The sequence below is a fragment of the Corvus kubaryi genome, unplaced genomic scaffold, assembly GCF_017639235.1.
Source record: "Corvus kubaryi isolate FWS band 111438036 unplaced genomic scaffold, C.kubaryi_AGA036_p1.0 37266, whole genome shotgun sequence".
Classification (NCBI taxonomy): domain Eukaryota; kingdom Metazoa; phylum Chordata; class Aves; order Passeriformes; family Corvidae; genus Corvus; species Corvus kubaryi.
The window spans coordinates 547,202-563,952 of record NW_024581081.1 but is presented as its reverse complement, the minus strand read 5'-3'; the positions used below and the strand labels follow the sequence as shown (position 1 = coordinate 563,952).

Here is a 16,751-nt window from a genome sequence, read left to right as displayed (position 1 = left end):
CTAAATGCTGACACACACACAAAAAAAGGAAAGAAGCAGAAGGAAATGACTTATTTCCTAAAAAAAATGTCTCCCAGTTATTTTACCAGTCCACCTGGTTCAATCCTTACACTAGATATGCTTGTTCAGCTAAAAGGAAAGATGACATTGTATGAAAATCAACCACACAAGTAAGATAGTTAAGCTCTTAGAACTATTGTCAAATGACCTTTTTACACTTTTGACAATATCTGAGGAAGTTGTCTTGTCATCACTTAGTCATCAATTTAAAACAAAAGAAAAAAAAACCCCAACCAACCAATCAACACAAAAACCTAGTTCCCAAAGATCAGAACAAGTTGAACTTAGCTGTCATACAACTTAGAAACAGCACCACCTAGAAGATTTAAATTGCTAGGAGCTAAAGAAGAAAAGAAAAAAAAGGGGAAAAAAAGACAGGAAAAAAGAAAACAAAGAGATATAAAGACACACTAGATTGACATCTAGGCCAGAGGCAGATCTTCCCTAAATTTTTGATTACAGATTGAGAGAAATACAGGCTTTACAAGGCACAGAAAGGGCTGAAAGAGATTCTGAGAGATCACTTAATCTCCTCTCTCTTCATCTTCCCAGGATAAAACAGCAACATCAAACAAAAGGTTTGTCCAAACTATCCTCAAACCCCTTCTATTATGCAGATTTCACAGCCTCCCTGAAGAATTTATTCCAGCACTTCAGCCTCTCTTATTATAAAGGTATTCCTAATACTCAACCTACATTTCCCCTGTAGCAACTTAAGCGAACTGCCCTGCTTTATCTACAGCAAACTTTAACAAAATATTATTCCTCTGTGGGTCATTTTCTAACATACTCGAAGACCACTGCCATCATTTTCTAACATACTTGAAGACCACTGCCATCAATCTCCCTCAGTCTCATTTCAGCCAGACCAAAATCATCTAAACATTTTCAGTCAAACAGGCCGTATTTTGCAGATCTCCATCTTCTTTGTTTTTCTTTTGATACCACTCACTTGGTCCTCATCTTTCTTCAAACACCCTGTCCAAACCCACACTATACTGCAGCTGAGGTCTGATCAAATGGTGGGAAAGCAGCAGAATTACTTAATACAGCTTTACATAAAATGCTTCTATGAGTTTAATTTATTTTCCTCTCCCAACAGTGCACTAACTGATACTTCATACCCAGAACCAATCTGCAGGCTAGGCCAAAGGGGCAGACATCTCCCAAATCCCTTCCTGATCTGTTGATACAGATATCATCCCAGTAAAACAAATCTGGAACACCCTCTGCACAACCTTAGCAGGACTGAATTCAGCCCTTACTCTGCTCTGAGCATAGGAGTAAAATCTCCTAGATTCAAACCTCGCCCATCTAAAAATCATGCAGAATATGAGTCTTATTCTTTCTGTAACAGCCACAAGCACAAACAAGTCTGAGAACTACATGGATTCAATAAAGGCAAGGCACAGCTGCTGAGTAATTTGATTTTTGGCTTCAATATACAATGCCTACCTTCAGGTAAGGCAGTGCATCTTTGCTCTTTCCAGAAACTTTGTTACTGTTCCCTAGTACACCTCACACCCAGCTCTCTTTTCACAAGCATTGGGAGAAATTAGACATGCCGACAAAATAAAAAATAAGATGATCCAGATTTATTTCATCTGAGACCCAACATCTTCTCTAATGCTTAAAAGTACACCCCCCCAGCTCTGCATGAGGCAAGGTGTACGTGTGCACATCCACCCAGTCAAACATTTTGAGCAAGATGACAGTATGGCAAGCTGTACTTGATTTAACATGTCTAGACAGCTAGGAACACATTATTGAAATATAATTACTTTAGCACTCCTTCTACTTTTTGTTATTTTTGTTATTTCTTGCATTTGTATGATGTTACATGTATTTCATTAGTTAATGCAGCTTAACCTCTGATATTTCATCACTTTTCAAGTACGCAGTTCTACTGTCTTGATGCAGACTAAAATGCTTCCAAAAAAGCAAAACATGTTCCAACTACCCAGTGACAGTAACTGAAGGGGGATATGTATTGATATTTTTGTTGCCATTCTTATTGCCACTATTGCTATTACAAACACTTCTCTATACACCTATTTCTGATTAGCCATGTTACCACATCTTCACATCATTTCCCCCTTCTCTCTTGCTTAGAAGCTCCTACCACAATCTGCTCCCTGCAGTCAGAACTGAGCTCTCAGACTTCCTGCTTCTATTGTGCTCCTGTTTCTCTATCCTCTTTTTAAGCCCTACTTGCTTCTTCACCACTTGACAAACAGGAAAATAAATCATCCAGAAAATTTGATGCTTCCAGGATACAGAAGAAGGTAACTTAAAAGAAGATATCTGGAAAAGTCTTTTTCCTTCCTAATTATCACAGGGATACAATCTCTTCCTTGCTCCCTGTCACAGAATTGAACAGAGAGAATTCCACTGTCTTTCTCATCACCACCTCCACCACCCTCCAAAACATACTAAAATTTTTAGTAGTATATTCTAGGAGAGGCAAATAACCCACTCTTCAATTCTGATAATCTCAGTTTAAAATAGAGAGGAGTGTGAACAATGTACTGTTTGAAGTCATTTACTATAGCAACACTTGTTTCATTCAAGTAGGTTTCCTTTATTAATTTTGACAAATTTCAACAAGCTCTCTACTGTCTGCAACACAGGTTTCTTGTGTTTTCTATGGATGGCTTCACTTAAAGTACCAAAGGAGCATATGCAGGCATGACTGCTGAGATTGTTTAAAATGAGCTATGTTTACATGCCACAAGCCCTTTGCTGATAAATTCTCTCACTGGCACAGCCTTTTTAGAGCAAGTCAGAGGAATTCACAGAAATTACAATCATTTCTGTCCTGTGGAAACCCATAACATACAAATCAGGCACAGATTTGAAATCTGAGATCTCTGTCAGCAGGTTTTAACAATCACCTTTTGTCTTCCTTATCTTTTTTATCACTACCAAGATTCTTTATATGCAGTCCTCAGGCAATGAACATCCTATCTTAAACTACAGCCATTCTCCATGGCAATGACAAATGTAACTATCAATTCCCTTTACATAGTTGAGAATGATCCAGAAAAAGGTACCAACCCAAACAAATTAGAGACTGCAGTGTGGTTTGATGTCTGATGGAAGGGCCTCAGCTCATTTCAATAAACTTATTGGGCTGTTAGTTCTTTTACTCTGTATTGAATTTATTTGGTTTAAAGATATTACATTTAAACTAGATCCACAAATGGTTATGATGCTAAAGAGCTGAACTTTAGCCTCGAGTTATACCACTTATCGGTCCTAGGTCTCTTTTCCGAGAGATGAGAGAAGTTAATTGCATGGAGCAAGCAGCCTAACCAGCACACTGAACAGGAGCGTGCCCAACCCATTCAGAGGTAATGCTGATGTCCTAAGACTGCTTAGTTCAAACCCTTAGTTCAAGACTGCTTAGTTTAGGGCTCAGACACATTTCTTTGAAGAACGGTGTGACTTCACAACAGCTGGGTTCCAGACACCACTATTACTGCCTCAGCCGTCCTTGGGGAGCTTAATCCTGCAGGAGTTTAGCTGACTGTACTTCTGAGGATAGTACTTCTAAGGCAGTCAAGTGCTTCAGCACTTCAGCTTCAATTTCAATCAAGTGCTTCAGCACTTCAGCTTCAATTTCAAACATGAATTGTGCAAAATATTAGAACCCAGATGGCCTGTGTTTTTCAGAGTGAAGCACTTGTCCTGAAACAGAACTTCAAGCTCTTCAAGTGTCTCATGCTTGAGTTCACATCTGTGCTTCAGGTTTGGGGCTGGATGCTACTCCAGCTGTAAGCAATCCATCACAGCATTCAGGTGAACAAGCCTTTTTAAGCTTCCATTCAAATTATCCAGCTTCTTAGGTACCTAAGCATACCTGGATCTCTCACTTGAGGGACATGGTAACAAAGGCCCAAGAGATGCATTTTGACACGAACATACATCTAAGGCACAGTTATTCAACACAATCCTCATCTTGGCTGTAAGCGAAGCAGCAGTAACTTCACAGCCCACCACAAGCAATTTTCCACTGATGGAAGCTGGGACACTCTGATAATGAAGTCAACATTTTACACAAACTTACAGCCATACAGGAGCTTTAGTATTATCAGCTAAATACAATGCCACTGTCCACTTTCTCAACAGGACTTTTTCACTCTTTTCACAAGAAGGTCTGAATTTGGTCTTTATATACTGGGAATGAGACTCATTCCCACCTGAAATTATGTATTCATCTGAAATTATGCCTTTTGCCTAAGGTTATTATTTAGGCTTCTTTCACAACAATAATACAAATATTAGACAATAGTATTACAAGTCTTAAGTTGGAAGAACATTACTTCTCGAGAAAATAAACAGCGTTTCCCCCTCCCAACATATGCAACTCCCTCAAATGAGAAAAAAGTCTAAACTGCAAGAGTCAATGTTTATCATTTCTAGGAAGAATACGGAATAAAAATTAAATTAATATTACCTTACTAAAGTATATCCACTTGACATTTAATTTCCCAAAAGGAAACAACCAAAAAGCACTCAGAAGTCAACAAACTGTAAACAGTGACAAAGGACAGGACATCATGGAATTAAGTTATAAATTAATACAGCCGCCTTTGCATGCTGAATCACCATTAAAAATCATCTCTCTCAGCAGCACATGAAGCCAAGATCTCTTTTTTTCTTCTAATTTTCTGAAGAGGGGAAAAAATGACAACAGACATAAGGATATAACTGATTCTGAAATCTCCGTTTCACAGGGTATGAACCTTCTTGCAGTAATTTTATTTGTCAACATTTGTTCATTCCTTCTGCCATAGGCAATGGCACTGACAGAAGAGCACTTTCACATCTCCTATGAAGAAAACCAGACTCAGCTGCTTGGAACAATCAGAATCAATTCTTGGTATCAAAGACTTGTATCACAGCAACTCTGGAGTTAGCCAGGCTAAGGGACTTCTAATGTTTAATTGTGTGGGTTCAGTAGGTCTCTATATCCACCTAAATGAACATATTTTAAACATCACAGAGGCTTTTCCCTACAGAATTTTCTGGAAAGCCTCTTCTTTTCTTCTTGAGAAATTTTTGGTTTTGGAGCCAATACTCTTTCATCACAGAAGTTGAGATGCATCTGTCTCAGTCTGCATTTTCCCCCAGCAATTACATGCTTTGAACTGATTTTAATTCAGTTTGCCAGATCACCAATCGGTTTTTCCAACATTCTTCCTCATTCTGCTGTATATCAGTCTCTGTCTCCGTATGTTAAAGCATGGAGATGATAACTCATTTTTAGGTGAATGCAACATTTAAAATAGTTTCTACAAAAGCACCAGCAGCCTTTGCCTGTCAGGCAGACATTTATTTTCTGGTGAGCTCAGTGCCATAAAATCTTTTCAGAGGCCAAAGAGAAAAATACAGTACATTTTGGGGGGGGGTGCTGATTTTCTGGCCCCTCAGTTGTGAGCCCTTTATGGACACGTAAACAATCACGAAGACAGCTTAGCAAGGGTATTGTTAGAATGCTTACAGCAACAGTATATTGAGTGAAATAGTTTGTATTTATACAGAGCTATTCCATCTCCGAGGTTTTCAAAGAACTCCATGGTCTTTTATAATTGCTAAATAAACTGCATTCATTTGTTAGTTACTTTTTCAGAATTTGTCACTCTATTATTTGAGGCAAAGTAAATGTGCTGCTTGGTTTGGTAGAGTTAGCTGCATTAATGTGAATCTAGGTAACCCACTTAATCTACACCTAAAATTTAGCCTGTTACTTCCAAGTCCTGCTGGAAACAAAAGTAAACTTTAAATGGCTGTTATGAATTGCCATGCTGTTCAATAGCAGGAAGAATAATGCTCTTAAATGGGAGAGAGGAAAAGGATGATTCACACTAAAATTGTTCTTCAAAAAAGCCCCAGTGCTGTTCGACACTGATGCTGACAGCACCAAAATTTTTTCTTAAACTTTTTAGAATGTCCCTGAAAAATCCCTTCTGCCTCTTGAATGGGAGCACAGGCTTTGAACACACGTGCATTTGAGAACACAAAACAAAAAAGTCCCCAACATTTACACACTTACCCCATTCCCCTGCATTTGATTATGTGCAATTTTAGCAGCAACACATGAATGGAGTTGCCATGAGTCACTGAAGCGAATTTGACTCTACATTCCCTCCAAATAGAGTATGTTGTAATTTTTCAGTTATTTCTTACTCTTAGTCTTCTAACTGTTCATTCTGTTTTCACCCACCTCATTCTGCTGGCTATACCTTCTACGGAGTGTAGCCTTAACATCCTCCCTTATCTCCAAATTTCCCAAAACTTCTAGTTGGGAACATTACCACTGTTTAACTCTAATATCCATAAATACATTGATAGGCAGAAGTTACAAGGATCACAATGCAATGATCTAGTTAAGACAAGCCAGTGAGAGAATTATTTTGCTGTTCATGAAGGAAGTTCCACAAAGAAATGTCAAGAATGGAGGAAAGAGTATCTGACCCAGTGGAGACCTGAGAGCAACTTTCCTCTAAAGTTCCTCTTGGGTAGCATGTCAAATCATACAGATGCATTTATATGGAACACATGTCACATTTCTGTGTGCACTTTTTTAAGCAGTTAAAACATTTATGGCTTTTACAGCTGTTTACCCATACTTCCTGGTGGGGAAATACTATTATTATGAAGTAAGTGTCACTTAGTGAAGTCAAAATGGTGCAATTCCACAAAAATAGTTTAAATTGGAGTTTCAAAGTGACACCTGGGTTTTGCTCAAATCAACCTATGAAGTCATCGGTGAAGCCAGCATGTGTAGTTACATATAAGCTACAGAGGGCTTCACTAAGTTACCACTGTATTGTGCTGCCAATATAGGAAAGCTATTGTTACCTCAAATTTGTAACAGAGTATTCTGCACATCACAGCGCTAAGTGCTGGGACATTATCTTCCACATTAAGCTTATTTCATGTGCATAAACTTATGTAAAATATTATGCAATACAATGTATCCATAGTTAGAGAAGTTACATGACTTTCATATTCTTTCATCTTCATCTTTACACATGAATTTAAGAGCTGTCCACAGAACCATGTGCAGATCCTAAGAGTCCAAAAGCCATGCACGCATATTTGTCCAACTTCTAGCTACAACACACACAACTAAGCCACAGTAGGGTGCTGCAAGCCCGATTTCACTAAACCTTATGTAACCTGTACTACTAAAATTCAAGACATGTTCTCATTTACTACCTAAAATAGAGAGACAAGTTCTCCTTAATGAATTTTATAAAGAATTTTGGTGAAGACCAAAAAAACCCCATCTACCTAAAAGAAAGAAGTTTTCCATAATACTTGACTTTATCAACTTAACATGTAACTTCAATTGCAAAATTTACATTACTTCTCATATCTTCCTGAAGAGAGAGATTAGTCTCAGTTTCTTTCTTATCCTCCCTTCTTCATTATCCTCCCTTCTTCCTTCTCGGGATGACTTCATTATACAAACACATGCCTTATTTACGTCACATAATACCATTCTAGTTGTAGGTAAAGCACTCTTGAGTTTTTCTTCTGCTTTCAGTGCATTCTGTGGTCACCTCACACATTAATTAATACATTTTCTCAGTGTGCCTCTAGAACAGGGAATTGGTGGCATCATCATTGCACTTATGGGGAACTGTAGCCTGGTGAGAGGGTGTACAAAATAGTCCTACACATGCAGGCAACACCAGACAACTAATTTCAGAAACAGAAATTTCACTATTTTCAGCTCAATGGGCAAAATGCGCAATGCCACTAAACACTAGCCCTCAGCTATCTCAGGCTGGAAAATGAAGTGTGTATTTAAGTGCACATTGCACCAGAAGTGGCTAGAGTGAAACGGAGAACTTCCTAGCCTTTGCTGCTCTAATAAGCAGTTCTCACAATAACTGTGTTGAAAGGAATTCCAGAAAGACTACACTCTGTTAAGAATTCTTATCATATACATTTTGGACCAATAGAAACAGCACAGAATTCCTTTAACTAATTTTCTTCAGCACTGCATTTACAAAGCCAGGGAGATAAGCACTCGTTTAGAGGATTCATGCTCAGATGACTAGTGGTTACTATTTAACAGTCCCATTAAGACAGTAGTGGGAAATGTCTGAGGTAGATGTACCTGAATTACTAAAAAGATCTTCCTACTGTTTTATAGACTACCAGGTTGCAAACAGAATTGCATAGTTGAAATTTCTCTGCTGGTGCCATTAATACTATTAGAGAATTTTTAACTCTGAGGTTCCAAATATTTTGGCAGATTATAGGTCAAGTGTGACAGTATGTATTTTTAAGCAAGCAATGCATCCCTTGAGAATCACTCAGAGTTCATGGTGAGCTTATATAAGACATATCGGCTTATAAGAGTCACATTTGGCTGCCCTCACCTACATGTTAAGGTATTTTTGATGTTTACATGACAAATGTTGAGATTCACATCATGTCATTAGTTTCAGTTTTTATTTGCTGATCGTATCAATTCCACTGCAAGCTTATTTTTATCACTATATATTCAGTCCTCCTACTGGTACAAAACCATATTTATAATTGGTCTGCAGCTGTCAGCCTATCCAACAGGAGATATTTCCATTTGCTTGAGAAGGCTCTGAATTTCCAAAGCCTTTTCCTTAAGTATTTGCTAATACAACACAAAGATAGCCGAAGACTAATTTGCAGTAGCTTAAATATAACAGCATATTGATTAAATAGAATCAGAGAGATGCTTTACAGTGTAATATCTTTAACAGATGATTTAGAAGCATGCAGAGTAGCATTTCAGCTCTAAAACCAAGCACATTAAAGGTACACACCACCATATTTATGGGTCCTGATTTTTCTCTCCTATACTGAATGTGGTATGATTCCTTTGAAAAAAAGCAATATACAGATATATAAATTAAACTGTATTACAATGCAAGTCTTAAGGAGATAGAATTATGGCATAAAACTGTGACTATTCTGAAAATATGAATGAGTCAGTGAATGCAAAACAACGTCTAAGACCTTTAACATTGTTTTCAGGGTGGAGTTTTGCTTTGATTTGTTTTTAGAAAAAAACAAGATTTCTTAAAAATCACTCTGAACAATTTTAACTGCCTCAGCTGTTAGGCACAATAAATGAGAATCACAAATTTAGCACTAAGAAATTACAATTTTTATGCAAGCTTTATGACTCCTTACACTATCTAGACTTGGGAGATGGCTTGTATCCCACAGGACAAAAGTTCAAAACACTTGGTTGTATAAGTGGCTACTGGCAGGTAACTCAATTTCACATTCCAGGGTGACTTTAAATGCTATTATTGCAACCCCAATGGCTTACTGAATTTTCAAGCTCTGATGATGTGATATATAACCTTACAGTAAAATTCAGCTTAAAAGCCAAAAAATAATAGACTATTTGCTGTCTTTAATAAGAGCTCTATACTGCATGTTCTGAACATTATCAGAGAAATGAACGGCTTACAAGTACACCAGAGTAAACATTCCAGAAGGAATCCTGAATTAATTTTAAAAGAAAAATGTTTAATGTGATTTAACTTAATGGTTTTTATGTCAGTATCTCCAAAAGCTCATCTGACAACACTGCAATGGGGCATTTAAACATGACTGACTTTCCATAAATCAGAAGATGCTCAGAAGCACCTGGTCAAGTTTGGCAGTTTTCTTCCCAGTGTACCAGTCCCCCACATCTCATTTGTTGCTGCCAGGACAGACCTGTCTCTAAAGGTAACAAAAGACTAACACTTTTTCCAGTTTCAAGACTACCCATTTCATGTCACTGGATTGAAACAATCTATACAAGTCCAAAAAAATCAAAACCAATTGCAGCCACAGCTAGAGAAATAAGTTTATTCTATGGAGTACATTTTTCACAGTTGCTAAACTCTGGCACAGGGTTAATACTTTGAAGTAAAATGCATAGAAAACCCATAAAAACCCAATAAAATGAGTAGCTTTGCACTCCATGTTAATTGATAACTATGAACTCTTGGGCAATGCTACCAAGTTTTACCCAGCTAATATTTCTTCTCATCTGTAAAAAATTATTTAATGTTATTTAATGTTAGCATAAAACAAATGTGAAGCATTCGGTACTAACTTTCTGGTTTTTGCTTTTTAATAAAACTCCTACATTTTCTCCCTCTTCCCTTTCAAGTATCTCCACATGGCCACTACCAATTCCTTTGTTCAATGAAGTAAGAGGCTCTCCCATTAAGATTATACATTTAAGAGCAATAACAAAATACCATGAGGTCATCAGCCACTGTCATAAATTAACTAGACAATGAACTCCAACCTTGCCATAAGCATGAACTAATTCCCAGAGTCCATCTCTGTTCAAAAAAGGACTAGGAACTGCATATTTGTGGTTATCACAGAACACCTGACATGAAGCTTCACATCCTAATCTTACCTCACTGTAGTTAATTCAAACATCCCTAATATTAAAATACTGACACTTGAAATTTAGCACTCAATTTTTATGAAAACAAGTTGTCTTCTAACCTTCAAGTTCATTCCAGCACCTCCAGAAACCAGAAACCCCAAACAGATACGGCTGGCCAAGCTGTAGGTCTCCTGTTCAAGCTACAAATACACAATCCTAGACTCTAACAACATACAGCTCTGTACTAGCACATATCTAAACTGCTTCATCAGAAGTTGCTATCACCGACTCCCACCTCACAGATGTAGAAAAGAGACAAAACAGGTAATGGGACTGTTTTTGAGGCTGCCAGAGAGCTCAGAATCAGAAATTCAGACACCATCCAAATAGCCTGCATTTTACCTCTGAGTCAACACTTAAGTCATGGCTGACCTTATCAGGCCATAAAAACTCTTTTTACTACTTGTCCTCTGGCTGTTTCAGGAATCGTAAGCTTTTCAATTAGGGTACAATGTTTTACTAATGTACTGCTCACTAAGGGGCTTCTTAGAATTTGATAAAAAACACTCTTGTCTTCAGCTCTTGGTTTTCCTTCTCCTAGTCATGTCCCTCCGAGCACTGTAATTAACAGGGGGAGCTCAAATAAGCTAGAAAGAGCTAGAAGCACTGGCTCCTTTGTCTTGCAGCTGCATAGAGTCATCTCCTTATGCTACCATAGAAAAAAAAAAACCAACTCACAGAATCCATCCATTTACTGGCAGCTTGATACTTGTAAGTAATACCAAGCGTATTGAACACAGAATGACTCAAACAGCCTGAAAAATGGGGGTAAGAGGAAAGACTTTTTTGGCTGCCATCCAACCTGGAACAGTCACTCCAAATACTGGAGAACTATACAACCTGGAACTTGTACACTCTTTGACTAGTAAGAGTCAGAAGAGAGGGACACAATCCAGTCCCAGTGGCCATTAATATTTTATTTGAAGGAAAATGAGGGCTGACTGGAAAAAAAAGCAGTATTATCTTATTTACAAAAGAGACTACTGGTTGATGTTGACAGTGTGACAAAAAGAAAACCAAATCTTTCTGAGACTTCTAAGAAAGGGAGATAGAGCTTTGCAAGGAGTATACTTCACCACTCTAAAAATGTTAATTGATAAGACCTCCAGCTGCCCACTGTTGTTCCCATTACAGCCAATAGTCTCATTTACCATCCACAAACTTACACTTGAAGAAAAGCAAGCAGGGAGTTGTATTTAAGTATAAATTGACAGACCATAAAGATGTGCAATGTAGAAATGCAAAGATACACAAAGGAATTCTATTTAAAGATTTAGAAGGAAAGGCTCTTCCCTAAAACCTCAGCAGAACATAATTCTTTGTGCTACAGCAAAGGAAGTCTGTCAGGAGACTGCAAGTACCTTAAAGTCTCAATGTTAATCAGTCCATTATTCAACTGCAGGAACTTTTCTCCAAATCAAGCCAGCAGACGTTCTGTAATACCTAACCCATAATTCATCAAGCTCTTCATCTTCTAAGCCAAAACTTGTCCTCAAGCTCTGCACACAATGGGGCATGAGCCAAGGCCACAAGCTGGGCACCTACACAATCTTTTTTTATAAATATGAAGCAGAAACTCTCAGGCAGCCTCCATACTGTGCAGAAGTTCATAAACACATAATAAATTAAATATAGAGAAAAACAGTCACCAGTGAGACCACAATCCTGAAATCCAGCTTTCCAAAAAGTGTATCCATCATACTGACACTGACTACACTCACAGTTGTGCCCATTCTAGCAAAGCATTCAAAAAGCACCCTTTTCTGAAGAAAAAACTATTACCTAGAAATGCAGAATTTTCAACAGTGAATCAGGTTCAATATTTTTTTCATCCAGGAAATCTGTTTTGCTTCTCCACAAAATGCAGAATATTGGAGCATTTGCCAATCTAAGAATTCTCATGTATAGTTATTTTAAGCTTTCTCTGTCTTCAAGTGTTACTGCAGAGAATTTCAAGATCTTAAAAACAGGGGAGTGGGGGTTTTGTGAGGGGAGAGAAGGGGTTATGTTTTTTGTAGTTGTACTCACATCGCAAAGGTGACGCAGGTTGATCCTGGCCCAGTCTCAGTGGTAATGAGCCCTCAGTGGACTGCTCTCCAGAAATCACTTTTTTTACTGGATAATATTTGGGCTTAATCACATATTCCTGTGTTTGGCCATGATGAAGATTCATCATTAGTGTCTGAGATGAAAGGGGTATCATCCTGTTTTGGAAAGAGATGGAAAAGACAGAATAATGTAAGAATTAATAAATTAGACTTAGAAACTACTTGTAAAAAGATTGAAGATAAATTCAACTGTACTCCAAATTCTCAAAATACAGTTTGGGAAACCTACTACCTTACAAGTAAGCACCTGATTTTCCATGCATTTAGCACCCTCACTGTCGTGTCAGCTCAACAAACTCCTAACAAAGAAAGACTACAGAGATTACACAACTTTGTTTTTGACATGGAAAGAGAAATATCATGGACAGTTCAGAAAACAGGGAGGAACAGGGAAAAGCCCTGATCAAAATCATCAGTTGAAGATCAAATTTCTTAACACAGAGAGCTTTCCAGACTGGTCAGAGAAGCAGTGATGCATTCAAACCTTATTCCATTTCTTACAACTGTCATTTTGTACAAGGTATATTAAGTAGAACCAAAACCCAGCTGATTTTCCCCCTCTAGTCCCAGAAACCATTTCCTTCTTAACCATATTCCTCTAGCTACAGAGCAAAGCACTGCTCCTCTTCCCCTTTTTCAGCCTGTTTCCCACCTCCTTACAAGTTTTATGTCCCAGAGTCGCATTACTTTGCCCACCCACTTTCTCTTTTCCTGCACTACTGAACATCTCTGACAAATGTCCCATAACCACATGGCTTCCCTTAACAGTAAAACTATTTCCCCTCCTGTCAAACAAGAAGATTCCTTCAAGTTCACAGATTCACTCACTGCTAGTTCTTCCTCATATGGTTGGTTCTTCCCTATGACCTCAGCTTCTCACTGCACAAGGCCTTGCCAAGTTTCAATAACAATTCCCTCCCATCCCTATCAAAAAGCCCATGGTTATTCAGTGACCATCAGGAATCATTTCTTCATTAACAAACCGGCCTTCACTCTTCCAGCAATAAACAAGGCGGCAGACTGGGCAGCTCTTAGCTACATGCAATGAAACTGCAAGGTTCTTTGGGGCCCTGAGGCTGGAAAATCTCACTGCATAGCAAGTAATAGCACATTTTCAAGTAACAAACCTACTAATAATGTGCCTTCAAGCAGTTGTAGCTACTGCAGATCAGACTGTAAAGACACACACTCCATGAAGAGTAGTATCAATTACTAACCTAATAGCAGTGGCTATCAGGACTACATTGTCCTTTGCTCAAATTAAGGCATATAGAGTGGGATGCTGCAAGCCTCTCTCACTTTATTCTCAGCTGAGAATAAAGTAACTAGTTCAGCCTTCAAAAATGGAAAAAATGGGAGAAAAAGTTATGGGATTCGTAACAATCATCCCTTGGAGCCACAGTTCTGCAGGGTAAATAACTGTCCTCTGAGAATAAGTCATGAACCCTATATCATAAAGGAGAGCTGAGCAGCACTTCCCCACAGTGGTGAGACTGCAGAGTTTCAGCTGAGAACTTGTATGACTACTGCATTGTTCTCTGATATGTGGAGCCTGAGCCAGCCCCTATCTCCAAAGCAATGCCTAACTCCTTGGTCATGTTATTCAAGATGCTTAGTAACTGCTGTAGCCAATGGATTTGTGGTTAGAACAAACAATGGAGTTTTGTCCCACACAGATGCTCTTTTTCTCAAATTGATCCAAGTTAACAAAAGCATTCATTAATAGTGACATTCTAAGCCTCCTATGTAGAACAGAAACATAACTGCTCAGGCTGTCTCCAAGTCGATTTTTCTAATACAGCACTTACACAGTCTCATTACATTCCGTAAAAGTCCTTTTGCCAGACTAAGAGAGAATACTGTATTTTCTACATTGTTTTTAGAGTTCCTACAAGAAGATCAAAAGAGAGGCTTCACTGGCATTGGAGGTCAGGCTTGGAACTCAACACAGTTTGATAAGAAGTATCGCCAGGAAACCCTCAGCCTGAGATAAAGCTGAAGTCATTGCCTTCACAACTGCTTACATATGAATTTCCTGTCTTTGAGGAGTCACTGCAATCACTCCTGCACAACCTCTTTTTTCTAACAGACCTCATTTGATGCCTATCCATAAGGACATCCACTTCTCGTTTTGGCCATAAAAGAGTGTCTATACTGAATATACAACAGAGATCAAAATACTAGATACAAATGCTGCCATTTAAGTGGCTGACTGTTTTTTGTTAAGGTTATAACAAGTTGTAAAGCATTACAGAATCCCAGAATGCTCAAGATTGGAAGGGACCACTGGTGGGGTCAACCCCTCTGCTCAAGCAGGGTCTTCATAATGATCTCTGATTAGTAGACCCACTCCCAGGAGCTCCATGTCTCTCTTCTCCTGAGTAGCCCACAACTGGACACAGCATTCCAGATGTGCCTCACCAGGGAAGAGTAGAGGGGCTGGAAATGCTCTTCCTAACACAGTCCAGGACACCACAGACCTTCTTGGCCACCAGGACACACTACTGGCTCATGGATGCCTTGCTGTCCACCAGGACCCCCAGGCCCTTCTTCCCAGAGCTGCTTCACAGCAGACTGGTCCCCAGCCTGTGCTGGTGCAGGACCCTGCATTTGCCTTTGTTGAACTTCAGACAGTTCTTCTCTCTGCTCATCCTCCAACCTGTCAAGATCCTTCTGCACAGCACTCTGGGGTATCAGCTGCTCCTCCCAGCTTTGTGTCATCAGTGAACTTGCTGAGGAGGCATCTGCCCCTTCATCCAAGTCATTGATGAATGAGTGAGCAATATGGGACCTGGTCAAGTCTTCTGCCGTTCAGCCAGTTCTCAAAGCACCTCACTGTCCACTCCTCCAGTCTGCACATCCCATGTTTGCCTACAAGGATGCTGTGAGAGACACTGTCAAAGGGCATGGTGAAATCAAGGTAGAAAACATTCACTCTTCTCCCCTCATGCATCCAGGTAGTTTTGTCACTTTAGAAGACAATTGGGTTGGTAGAGCATGATTTACCTTTGGTGAATCCATGCTGACTATTCCTGGTCACTTTCTGGTCTTCCACTTGAAGATGGCCTCCAGAACAAGCCTCAATTTCCAGAAATTGAGGTGAGGCAGTAGTTGCCTGGGTACTCCTTCTTGCCCTTTTTGAAGACTGGGGTGACATTTTGCTTTCCTCTAGTCCTCAAGCACCTCTTCTGACTGCCGTGACCTTTCAAAGATGACCATGAGTGGCCTAGCTATGATGTCTGCCATCTCTCTCAGCCCTCATGGATGCATCCCATCACAGCCCATGGACTTGCAGATCTCAAATTTGCCTAGGTGATCTCTAACCCAATCCTCCTTGATGAAGCAAAAATCTTCCTTCCACCATTCCTTTTCCCTGGTCTCCTAGGTCAGACATTCCTAAGGGCTGGTCTTGTCAGTGAAGACTGATGGACAGAAGGCATTCAGTAATTCTGCCTTCTTTGCATTCTCTGTTACCAGAGTCCCCACTCCATTTAATAACAGGCCCAGATTTTCCTTCATTTTCCATTTGTTATTGATGTAGCTACTTGCTGTACTTGATATCCTTGGGCAGGTTTTTAACTCCAGATGGGCCTCAGCCTTCCTTGTTGCATTTCTGCACACTCGGACAACATCTCTATGTTTTAAGTCTTCTGTCCCTGCTTCCTTCTCCTTTGTATCTCTCACTTGTGCTTGAGTATTGACAGGAGTTCTGTGTTAATCCACGCAGGCCTCTTGCCCACTTTGCTCAACTGTATGCTCATCAGGATGCATCATTTTTGAGCCTGAAAAAAGTCATCCTTGAATATTAACCAGCTGTCTTGGATCCTTCTTCCCTTCAGGCACATTCCAATGATATTCATCCAAGAAAGTCCCTGAATAGGCTAAAGTTAGCTCTCTGGAAATCCACACGGTTGCAATCTTAATTGCTGCTTCTCTTCATTCATGAAAGATACTGAACTGCACAATCTCATGGTCACTGTAGCCAAGGCTGCCCCAACCTCCACGTGTTCAACAAGGCCTACTTTGTTTGTTAGTATTAGATCCTTTGACTTTTATTATTACCTTTTATATTGCCACACATCCAGCCACACTGAAGCCCAACTGTTAGCCTACAAAAG

The 16,751-nt window shown here is 39.3% G+C and overlaps 1 protein-coding gene across 7 annotated transcripts in view; it reads right to left on the bottom strand.

The window, feature by feature from the left end:
* Positions 1-16,751, bottom strand: part of LTBP1 (latent transforming growth factor beta binding protein 1) — a 192,548-nt gene that overhangs the window by 130,234 nt on the left and 45,563 nt on the right. For all 7 annotated transcript variants that reach the window (XM_042024999.1, XM_042025001.1, XM_042025002.1 and 4 more), the window contains exon 4: positions 12,554-12,729. In XM_042024999.1, coding sequence (XP_041880933.1) covers positions 12,554-12,729 — 176 coding nt within the window. The remainder of the gene's footprint in view (positions 1-12,553; positions 12,730-16,751) is intronic.